The sequence below is a fragment of the Cornus florida genome, unplaced genomic scaffold (genome assembly GCF_030987335.1).
Source record: "Cornus florida cultivar Cherokee Brave unplaced genomic scaffold, ASM3098733v1 CherokeeBrave_3.0.0_Hap2_Chr06, whole genome shotgun sequence".
Classification (NCBI taxonomy): domain Eukaryota; kingdom Viridiplantae; phylum Streptophyta; class Magnoliopsida; order Cornales; family Cornaceae; genus Cornus; species Cornus florida.
Genome location: NW_026775576.1, coordinates 102606834 through 102619480, shown reverse-complemented (window position 1 = coordinate 102619480; position 12647 = coordinate 102606834). Strand labels below are relative to the sequence as shown.

Below are 12647 nucleotides of genomic sequence, written 5' to 3'. Positions count from 1 at the left end.
CATTCATTTTAATTGTTTAAAGAACATGCATTGCCCAGATCATGATTTCCGGGATCATGAAAGAAAATTCCTGAAGTGCCTCATTAGGCATCAGAAAGAAGAGAAAAAATGCCATACCAACAAATATTGCATAGAAGTTGTGTAACCCTTAACCAAAAGACTCTAAGCATAACTCTTACCTTGAGTAGAGGTACTTTCAATGTCTTTCTCCATTTTTCCCACACGAAAAACAGCATCTTCACACTTGCTTAAGGCAGCTTCTTCAATGGTATTTTCATCATGTACCGACAGAAATGCAGTTACTATTTTTTCTGGCATACCCCCGATAGGCAATTTCTGAAGTTACAATGACCAAGAACAGACCAGGTCTGAGTTCACAAAACATAGAATTCGAACCCAGATGTCGCAAACAAAATAACAAATACAACAATTAAAAAAACACTTACAATTCTTAAGGCATGAGAATCTTTCTTCATTATCTTGACAGGATTGACAGGATTTGAGTTCTTCCCATTGCTAACTGACAGAGGAGGACCCTCACGCAGCATTTCATCTTTAAGATTTTTACCCCTAGATCCAAAAACCTTTCTCTCTTCCCATATGCCAACCTGATAAATTATTACAATACGCCCCCCACCCCACCCAAAAATAAATAAATTGAAAAACAATTCAAAATGTGTAAAATAACTGATGTTCTGCTAAATTGCTTTAAGTTGCGAGGACGGATTCAATAAAATAGAAATGTTCAAAGGGCTTAGAAGCAGAATGATAGACAAGGTGGTGATGTCAAGTAATTCAAAAAAGAATAGTAGTTTGAAAATAAAATTGGAGAATGGGACCTTCAAGAAGGTAGTGTGTTGTCTTGGGTTCAAACCATCATAATTGTACCCACAGAGAGAAAGATGCATATACTTTATTATGAATGTTGATTGATCCATATATGCATGTATGAATTTATGCAATGAACTTCAACTCTCTCAAAAACAAATTCAATGTGATCGAACATGATAACCTCTTAATACATAAATATAGGAGTTACCAATCGGGAGGCTGCTTTCTTTCCAGATTCATCACCATTTTCATAAACATTCTTGAGAGCTGCAGGAAGGACTTTCCAAAATTCGTTCACAAATTCGTTGCCCTTTCGCCTGCTATTTTGCAGAATGTCATTGGCCAAATAAAGAAAAGAAACACGTTGTTCTCGCTGTGCAGAATTGAACAATTTATCCCACGTTTCAACAATCTGCCTGGCTTTCTTCCGATGAGAAATACACCAACGGGATAACGCTGATTAAATGTTAAAAAAAAAATTGTATGCAACAAATAATGTCTGAGCAAAATTAGAAGTACTCAGCTACAAAATATCAATTAGACATACTATTTGAAGAAAAACATTGGTATCCCCCTCACCCCCCAACCACAAACACACACACCACAAAATAATTAATAAAGTGAAAGAGATGTCTACTGACTCTACTTCCTAATTGGCTTTTAGTTAATGACAAGTATATTTTACAGGCTGTCACTAATTCAACACTGCTAAGAAATGAATAAATTTTGCTAAACAGATCCAGCAATCAAACTACGGTTATAATTGTCATTTTTTTTCCTTTTAGGAAACTCAGATTCTGGTCGAGAATAGGTTCCAATGAGCAACACTAGCCGTTGTCTTTTTATATTGAAGATAAAACAAATAAAAGTAACTTTCACATGATAGTAAACAATAGAAATGTACTAAAGTGATGGTGTAATAACAAACTTCCATAAATTTGAGTTTTTAATGAATTTTTTTTTTTAATTTATAAAGATGATTTGACTAAATTTTAAGCTGGCATTACAAGTAAAAAGCTTAGTAATCTTTACCTTTCACTATTATAAAGTTTCACTTACATGGAACAGTAAATTGAAGTTATATATTGATAATTTAGTACATAACCTTACATAGAACAAACAATATTAGGATAAAAATAAATTAGAAAAAAAGTAAATATCACGCATCATTTTTTATATCAAAATAAAAAGAGAAAATATGAAAGCAAAAAGGAAAAAAAGAGAGAGAATAATAAATAAGGAAATAATACAATAACATAGATCAGGAAAAAAAAAAAAAAAACACAAAACAAAACAAAACAAAACAAAAAAACAAAAAAAACAAACAAACAAATTAAACTATTTCAGAAAAATAAATAGTACTTCAGACATCATCTAAATTCTAATATTAAAATTATTGTAATACAAAACCACTATTCTGTTTCTTCTGCTGGTGACACTGGAAGAACCCCTCATTCAAGCAATCAAGAAACAGTAAAGCTATGTGATATTGATGGCAATAAATGGAGCATATCCCCTTCCCTCTTAGTCAAGGGACACCGTCCCTCTTCCCATCTTCATCCACTAAATTAAACATCCTCCATCCTAGCTGAATAATCACCCCCACAATCCTTTATAAACAGTTTAGGTTGCTGATTTTTATAATTTACACTAGTCAAAATCACAAAGCGTCTTCTTTTTTTATTAAAATTATAGCACCAATTTTTAAAACACTGATAGAATAAAAGGCCAACTAAACAATAAATATATACGCTTTGAGTTTTTCACATTATCAATGAAGCATGGAGATGAGAAATAGGATAGTATTGGCACACTACCTGTATATGCAATACACCAGATTGAGTTCAAATTCAAATCAAATCCAAGAATTGAGAAATCACATATACAAGGTATAAATAAGTGCACTTTATGATGTATGAATCATGTTTGAATTTAAATACTAATGCATGCATAACTACATATATGTTTTAACTTTTACAAATGAAAGAAAGAGAAATCAAGCCTAGTACTATTATCTAAATCTGCAACTTAAAAATATGCTAAACTTTGTAACAGATGCTTAGAAATCAAAAAAAGAAATTCTTATTTTTTATATTAAAAAAGTAAAGTTTAATTACATTCACTCCTACAGCTAGAAATGGAAAGTCAATGAAGCACAAAAGCATTAGATCTTTACAGCTTTTAGACAAATACCGGTATTCGGGGCTTCTTTTTCCATATGAAAAGGATACATTCTATACTTTGTTGCGAACTATTGAGTTTAGACAATTTCTCAGACAATATCTGTCCGTCAAAAGCATCGTCACTCATCTTGCTGTTAAAGGAGTTCTTGTATTTATAATACCCTGCACCAATGCCTATCAGTAAAACCAAATCAGTGAGATCTAAATATATGGAGAAGAATTGCAGACATTCAGCGACAAATGAATAAAGAAACTAAAGTAACAAAAACTATTTTTATGAATTTTGGTGGAGGTGAAATTTAAAAAAAAAAAAAAAAACCTAAGAACCTAAACTTCCCTGCAATTAGAATAAAGCCCAAGGTGTTAGGCACCTTGCACTCTCAGGTCAAAACTAGTTATGGAATCCTCATATGAACATTCATCTGGGGGTTGCTCCTGTAATCCAGAAACAGAGCCCAGCTTAAAGTAACAAACATCCATAAATGCCTAAAAGGCCAATAGTTGGATAAAAAAATATGTAGTACCATCATGATAATGTCAACATTAGGTTATGGAATCCTCATATGCATAATCATCTGAGAGCTGCTCATATAATCCAGAAACAGAGCCCACCTTAAACAGAAGGGGCAAAATAACTCTTGCACCAGTTGCACCAAAGCAAAAAGCTAAAAGTACAGTACCACAACTCTTACTACTGATTCTGGAGTCCACACACACTAGCAATCAACACCACATCCAAAATCTGCACCCTCCAACTGAAGAATTTTGGCATTCCAAGATCACACCATCAATAGCATTTCTCAATCATAAAACCAGGACTTTAGCAATTAACTTATATATGCAACCCACCAAATAATAAGTCTAAAGTCCTTGGCATCTACAGCCCCACCCTTTTTTGGATAAGAACAATAAACAATGCGTCCATGCTCTTCTCAAATTGAACATGCACATGAAAAAACCGAAGTGTCCACCTCCTCCCTGACCACCTTCCAATTCTACTTAAAGAAGGCCATAGTGAAGCCTAGGGCTGCAAACGAGCCGAGCCGTTCACGAACTACTCTGGCTCGGCTCGTTAATTACTCGGCTCGAGCTCAGTTCATTTATAAATGAACCAAGCTCGAGCTGAATTTTGAGACTCGATTCATAAACGAGCCGAGCCTGAACATCAATAGGCTCTGCTTGTTTGTTCATGAACCGTTCACAAACTAAGCTCGATAAGGCGTTCGCGAACATACTCGATTATAATATATATATATATATATATATATATATATATATACACACACATATCCAATTATAATATATAATTTTATGTTGTGAAGGCTTAGTCCACAAGCCCATTAAATTTTTTAGTTATGTTTTAGACCCAATTTTATTATTTATTCATTTTAAAACAAAAACCAAGCCCATCTGTACAATCAAACACAAGCCCACTAAATTTTTTAGTTATGTTTTAGACCCAATTTTATCATTTATTCATTTTAAAACAAAAACCAAGCCCATCTGTACAATCAAACACAAGCCCATCTGTACAATCAAACCCAAGCCCATGTCTTATGTCTAACCCTAATCATCTTTCCTTTTTCTAAAATTATCAGTAGCCCAAGCAGCAGTGGCAACACACTCAACAATTTGCTTTCTGTCATGGAATCTTACTTCTCTCTCTTTCTCTTCTTATATTTGATTTTTATGTATTAATTGTCTTTCATCCAAACCGATTTTTAGTATAGATTTTGGGGTTTACTATTGATTTGTGCATCTCTCAACTTCTTCCATCAAAATCAACTATGATAAGTTTAATTTTCGATCAAATTTATCACTTTCTTTCTCTTTTTCTCTCAAACTTCTCGCTTTTTATTGCTGCAAATCTATTTCTCATTTTTTTTTTTTTAGATCGGTTAGATACGAAATACAAAAAAAAAAAAAACAAAAAAATTAAATAGCTCGAGCTCGGCGCTTGAACCAAAATTTCTCAGCTCGGCTCGAGCTTGAGCCGAGCTTGAGCATTCTATCACTTGAGCCGAGCCAAGCTCGAGCACACCATGACTCGGCTTGGCTCGGCTCGATTGCAGCCCTAGTGAAGCCATTCGAGCCCGGAGCCTTATCCACATTGCAACTCTTCAAAGCCAATTCCACCTCATCTTCAGCAAATGGGTCTATCCAACCATTCTATGTCTTCTTCCAAAATCCACTCAAACTCTGCTCCATTAAGCAATGGTCTCCAATTGGAGTTTCCGCAACGGCTGTGCTGATAGAATGACACAATACTTCTTTTACTATCCTCCTCCTTACTCAACATTTCACCTACAATACGGATTCTACCATTGTGGTTGCCCCTCCTATGAGCATTAGCCAACCATATTCCTATTTCCTTCCTTAAGCCACAAATCTAGACTTCAGCTCCTTCAAAACTGCAATCTCACCAATTTTTGCCTTGCAGTCCTCCCTCCTGCACTTCTCCACGTCATCCAACCCCACCACTCATTCTTTGCAATCCAACTCTGAAATCTCAGCGATAAGTCTAACCATTTGCCATTCCAAATTACCAAACACCTCCCAATTCCACTTCTTGATATCCACCACATACGAAGCTTGTTGCCTAGAATAAAACTACGAGTATCCCGCACATTGTATCCATCCTACCAATGCTTGATCCTATCCTTGAAGCCATCTGCTCAAACCCACATGTCCGCAAATCTGAAAGGAAATTTCCCTTTTTTCCAATCCTCCACAATCAAATAATAATGATATATTGTCAAACACCACTCCAGCCACAGCCACCAAAGCAACATCCAAAAGTTTCTCTTTCTAAGCCCCTGACACCAACTTTTTATTCAAGATAACATATGCAAAATATCATTCAATTCTAACCACAATAATGTATGTGTTACAACAAACACCGACCACCAAGAACAAAGCATGAATCACAAGAGAAAAGTAAACATGCCACACAAAGAACGCAAAGATTTACGTGGTTCAGCACAAGTTGTACCTATATCCATCCGGCGAAAGATTTCACTATACAAAAAACATGAGATTACAAGATTCAGCACCCAACCCTAGCTCTCGCTCTACTCTCTTTTCTATGATTTTCAGTGTTCTCACATAATTTCATTCCAAGCCCTAAACACCCTTATACAGCAGGGCACTAAACAGAATCCTGCAAGCTTAAAAAATGAGTCAAAATTTGGGTCATAACAACACAAATCTCCACCTTGGCTCGAATTCCACCAAACTCCACACTCCCAACTACTCCTTTCGCCTCCTCCACGTGCCCCTAAGGCCTCAAACACTAATTATGTCTGAAATTGAAAAAAGGAATGACCTTAGTCATCATTTCCGTCAAATTATTTGTTGTCCCAATCTTCCTCACTACAATAGCACCCTGTGCAATCACATCTCTGATGAAGTGCAAGATGACATCAATGTGCTTGGTCCTCTCGTGGGCTTCTGATTTTTAGTAGGATGTTGTTAGGATTATTAGGATTCTAGTAATGTGATTGGCAAATTTCGTAGAACAAAACTCACTAAATGTAATTCAATTTTTATGTCATTAGTTACAAATAGGTAGTGAGATGAAATTAGTGTGAAGTCTACACTTACTGAAGAAAGCTTTCAAAAGGGTAAAAAGGTCCAAGATTATATACAAAGGTGAAATATTTCATCTTGTCAAGTCGAAGCTTAAAATGTAAGAATCACACTTATCATCATCATCTATCACCATCTAGGTTCATGTATACATGTGTCACATGATTATATTCTGAAAAGTTACATGCATAACCTAAGTTGTGTTAATTCTACCTATGATTTCGAAAATTAGGAGATGTTGTGTTAAACACGTTGATATATAATATATATTTTAAGATTAAGATTCTAAAGCTTTCTCTTATCTATACTACTCATAAAAGCCGCTTTCTCTTATTTCTAAACATTTTTCATATTTTTTAAAATACAAAAAGTTTCCTTTCAATAAAAGTGTTTGCAGTAATTGAATTTACATTAATTTTCAACCATTATTTTGTCAATTACATTTTTATTTGTAATTAATCTATACACCTTATTTATTTATAAATGGATATACATAGTTCTATATGTAACTATTAAGATTCTAAAGCTTTCTCTCATCTATACTACTCATAAAAGCCGCTTTCTCTTATTTCCAAACATTTTTCATATTTTTTTAAATACAAAAAGTTTCCTTTCATTAAAAGTGTTTGCATTAATTGAATTTACATTAATTTTCAACCATTATTTTGTCAATTATATTTTTATTTGTAATTAATCTATACACCTTATTTATTTATAAATGCTTACAACATAGTTCTATATGTAACTATTAATATTTAAATGAGCTAATCAATAATTTATTATCTATTTAGTGGACTACCTAATGTTTTCATTTCAGTTAGTGACTTTGAAAAGGCACCCAAGTGACCTTTTCAATTGGTTATTTTAATTATATTTGTAATTATTAATATACATATATGAGCTAATACATAAATTACCAATTTAGTGCACTACCTATTTCATCATTTCAGTTATTTATTTATTTTTATTTTTTTCAGGAAGTGTCAGCATATTTATAATTATTAATATTAATATATAAATGAGCTAATAAATAAATTATTATCAATTTAGTGCACTACCTAACATCATTTCAGTTATTGAATTTGAAAAGGCACCCCATGTAACCTTTTTAATTGGTTATTTGAATTTTTATTTTTCAAACATTTTTTATCTATCTATCGATCTATCTATATATCTATATCTATATCTATATCTATACTATTTATAAAAGTGTAAGCATTTTTTATTATTTCTATACATTTTTTCCTAATTTTAAAGTTGAATAGCCAAAGATTTGTTAGTATTGACTAATAATATACACTTCTATTTATTTCAAGAGTTATCACTCTTGAGTTTCCATCTCTCTATTTAATTTTGTACTAAAAGTGGGTCTATGCGTTCGCTAAGCAAATGAGTGAGAAAGGGAAGTCATTACGTTTCACACACACACATAAATATATGAATAAAAATGAAGTTGTAGACACTAGACAGTCATATGTTATATATATTCAAATTGCTTTACAGTTCAAATAGTAATTACCAACGTAAAGTAATACTAACCTTTAAAGAAGGAAACTAAGACAACAATTACTGAAAAAATAAAACAAATAAAAGCCCCCTAAGGGGATGTAAATGGGAGTAGAAGTAGATATAACCTCTGCTACCTTTCTTCACAATTTGTAAAAGAAAAAAACACAAACAATTATCTGAAAATACACATGTTGTAGTTCACTGAAGAAAAAAAAAATCGCACGCATTATTTATGTATTTTCCTCGGAAATTAACTCACGCGTATTTAATTAGTATGTTGTTCTCTCTTTTTCTCATATATATGTGTGTGTACTAATTTGCTTATTTGGCGCAGATGAGAAGTGGAAAGGATGGGAAAAGGAAACAAGGACAGTTGAGTACCAGTTCTCACATGGTTAGTACTCCAAATTAATTCTTATACACAACCATATAAAAGTATTTCTACACGCGCGTGTATAATTATAGACAACCATATGTCACAAATATATGGATATGTGCATGAATGTGTACAGGCATATACGTACAATTGCAAATGTTTCACAATATGCATTTTTTTTTGTGTGCGCGTGCGTGCCCACCGGGGGGGGGGGGTTAATGATGTGTGTCACGGATCCAAAGAGATTCAGATTTGCAAGGGAGACATCGTTTGGGAGAAGGCACTCGAGTTTTTAGAGCAAAACACGTGCTCCTCTGGATGGTAAGTATATCTCTCAATGTATTTTCTCATTGATAGAAACATTATATTGATATATATGAGTGTTTATAAACCACTTCATTGAAACATAATTGTTGTGAAAAGTGGAAACAAAACTTCGAATTATTGAATACTACGCAGCAGCCATATTCTAGCACTAGTCCCTTATGAAATACCTTTTTTGCTCCGTGCTTCATACATTACTTCCTTGTCCAATTCTACCAGTATTATCTTAATGATTTCTTTTTACAGCTTTTATATTAATAACGTTAATAATGTAGACTATAATCTATAGTTGATTGGTTCTATGTAGTTTAATGGTTTTTAGTGCTTAACAGACATGGGCAGCTAAAGCTTAATTGGATCAAGAGCATGTAGTAATGTATATGCTTGAGATACTGTTAGTAGATTGTATTAGTATTTTAAAACTTATGTGCTTGGTAAAACTAATATTCATTCTAAATATTTTACTAATTTGATAAAGTTATTATATATTAATTGAGTTTTTCACATCTTATCAAATGTGTTTATTTGGATTACCGTATGTTATTTTTTATTATTTTTAGTTATAAAACATAGTTATTTATACAATTTTGAACTACGTGCATTGCACGTACATTTTTGTTAGTATATACATATATATGTTTCCTAATAGGTAATTGGAGGGTTACTTATTTATGCATAGACCAAATATGCTAAGTTTTCAAGTTTTCTTAACTTAGGCAAGTTCTTGTGCATCAAGAAAAAGTTTTTCAAACATGCATTCATGCTTTATTTATTAAATTCGAGGTTGCTATAACATGGACATACCATAAGCATTGAGAAAACTTTATTCTAGAACCTTCTTTGAAAGTACAGGTGCATCGGTCGAAGCATGAGTAGCATGGATCGATCCAACTTTAATAGATCACAAAAGGTAGAATGGGTATCGATCAAAGATTGAACCATATTGATCAATCAAATCTGTGTAAATTTCGATCTCCGAAAGCTGTCTTGTACACCATTGAATTGAGTACATCTTGGATCGAACCAGGGGTGCAGTGGAATATCTAATAAAAGAATGGTTGTGTACCTATTTTTTTTTTTTTTTTCCCCGATAGGTAAGTAGTAACCACACACACACACCCAAGTGCCTCCACTGAGGCTTGAACTCTAGATCTCCTGTAAGAGCTGGTACCGCTGGGCCACTTGGCCCAATGGTTTGTGTAGGTTAAATATTGCGTATGTTGAGTTGTTAATATACTATATTGACTCACAATCAATATTAAGCACGTTGGTTTGATTATAGCAGAAACTAATTCATCTAATGCTAAACAATTTTTTTTCTTTTTTCTTTTTTAAATCACAGTAAATTCGTAAAAATCATTTCTACTTTACTGAAAATGGAGTTTGTTGGAATATTATACATATAGGATTAATCTTAGAAGACTATCTTTAAGCATATATGGTCAAAATAACCTATTCAAAAAAATTAAGATTTAGCTGAAGAAAGGGAATGCAAATTTATTTAAAGGGAATTAAAAAAAAAAATACTGAAGAGAAAGAATAGAGTAAGAAGGAAAAGAAAGATATAATTATAGAGATTTAAAATAATGATAATAATAATTTTAGAGGGATTAATTGTTGTTTTCTCTTTTCCTGTGATTCGACCTCAGACTCACCGAGTATGTATTACTTGGTGACATTTTGTCTGAGCATAATTGAAGTATCAGCAACAAACACCGACAACCAAGAACAAATCACGACAAAAAAGTACACACAAAGAACGTAAAGATTTACGTGGTTTGGCACAAGTTGTACCTACATCCATGATGAAGATCCAGTAAAAGATTTCACCGTGCGAAATCAGGAGATTACATGTTTCAGCCCCCAAACGCTAGCTCTCACTCTCACTTTCTTTCCAGCAATTTTCAGTGTTCTCTCGTTATTATTCCACTCTAAACCCTAAACGCCCTCATATACTGGACTACAAGAAAGTACTAAATACCCACAAGCGAAAAAACTGGTCACAACGCGACTCGGGCCAAAACAAAATTCAAGCCACAACAACACAATATGTAGAATATGATCAAAATCCAAGATAAAATGTCAACACAACACAGTAACACATATCCACCCACAATGCAACCATGTTAGTTCAGCAAAATTTGTTGGGAGATGTTTCAAATTTTATACAATTTCATAGCCTTAACCTATTTTACACTTCCCCATACTTCAATTTTTCATCCAATTGAACTCGTAGCTCTTGCTAAAAACGCAGTTACTTTGTCATTCAACCGAGCTACCTTTTGGTTCAAAAAACGTACCACCTAGTGCTACAATTTCCCTTTATTACAATTTCCCTTTATACCTTCCAAAAGATAAATAAATATTTTATAATATATATAAGTAAATAAAAAATTATTCAATATAAATTTTCCTGACTAGAAGAGCAGTTTAAGGGGAAATTATCATGAAGTGCAAAATAGTTTTAGAAATAAAAAAGAGCAGTTTCACTAAAATGCAAAATATAGTAAGGTTATTCTAGTAGAGAGTTTAACATCAAACATAGTTTTAGATGTATATATTAAATGTACAATCAAGAAAGAGAAAGGAGGTTAAAAACACAAGAACTAGGTGGTGACACTTGAGAGAGAAAGTATAATTATTTAAAAACAAAATAGTAAAAGAAGAAATATAGAAAATAGATTACAAAATAAGATCACTGGACAAGTTTTTTTTTTTTTTTTTTTTTTTTTGAGAAGTAAGATGACTGAACAATTATTAAAAATAAATAAATAAATGTCTTGGAGAATCAAAATGACAGGAGCCACTCTCTAAGGCCCTTTTTGGTAACCGTTGCACTTTCTTTTTTTCAATTTGTGATACATGGAAGCAGTGATTTTTGTTGTGCTGTCATTTCTGTCAAAAGCAAAACACATTTGGTAACCAAAAACATTAAATTAAATAAATAAGATCTTTAACTAAAAATTTAAACCTTTTTAAAAAAAAACAAAGACAAGAACCCATATACGTCATAGGATAATGCTAATGTTACGTGTTACATCTTATAGAAAACAAGAACATGTTTTAGAAACTACCAAAATAATATCATTACATTGATCATTCTGGACTAACCTAGTTCATTTTGCAATAACAATTATAAGTACAAAGAACATTATAATGATCAAAACAAAGAAAATTGAGACAATGATTGAACTTAAGAAAAATGGTCGCATATTTATAGCCCATCACCCCCAACCCCCGTCACATCATTTTATTTGACATTCATATTTGTGGTCAATTGAGACAATGATTGAGCTTGAGAATCCATCTACCAATCAAAAAATGAGACATTATTAACAGAGACAAAAAAACTACAATATGCTTAAACTTGAATCCTGGTTGAACAAGAAATTGAACCCAATTCCACAAATCCAAAGATATAAAGTATAAGAGGAACAACCACTCATGACTAACATTCATATTCAGCATCTAAGATATATAAGTATAGACAACTATATAATCCACAGAACTATAACTATTCATTAAATTTTTCAGAGAAAATTAAATATTCACTAAATTGAAAACAAGTATTATAACGAATTACGGCAACTGGTACTCATGGTAGCTTTATGAATTATATTCACCTTCATGTAGACAGCTCAGTTCGTGCTTAAATACAGTCATGCATAGAGTAAAATGAACTGTGATTTAAGGCCCAAAACAGACTCAGTAGGACATAGCATTTATGTGATAGTTGCTGGACCTTCCTGAGCTATCATGTCAGCATACAGAGACCTTCAACAAATTATTGAATATGTCTACGAGCTAGAAAAGCAAGATCAGTTGAATGAGATATT

The 12647-nt window shown here is 32.7% G+C and overlaps 1 protein-coding gene across 8 annotated transcripts in view; it reads right to left on the bottom strand.

The window, feature by feature from the left end:
- Positions 1-12647, bottom strand: part of LOC132313474 (uncharacterized) — a 44125-nt gene that overhangs the window by 21844 nt on the left and 9634 nt on the right. For 6 of the 8 annotated variants that reach the window (XM_059812253.1, XM_059812252.1, XM_059812260.1 and 3 more), the window contains 4 exons: positions 3063-3188; positions 1040-1287; positions 447-608; positions 180-336 (listed from right to left, as the gene is read on the bottom strand). In XM_059812253.1, the coding sequence (XP_059668236.1) occupies positions 180-336; positions 447-608; positions 1040-1287; positions 3063-3141 (646 nt within the window). In that variant the 5' untranslated portion in view covers positions 3142-3188. The remainder of the gene's footprint in view (positions 1-179; positions 337-446; positions 609-1039; positions 1288-3062; positions 3189-12647) is intronic. The other 2 variants (XM_059812256.1, XM_059812259.1) reach the window with 1 other exon arrangement.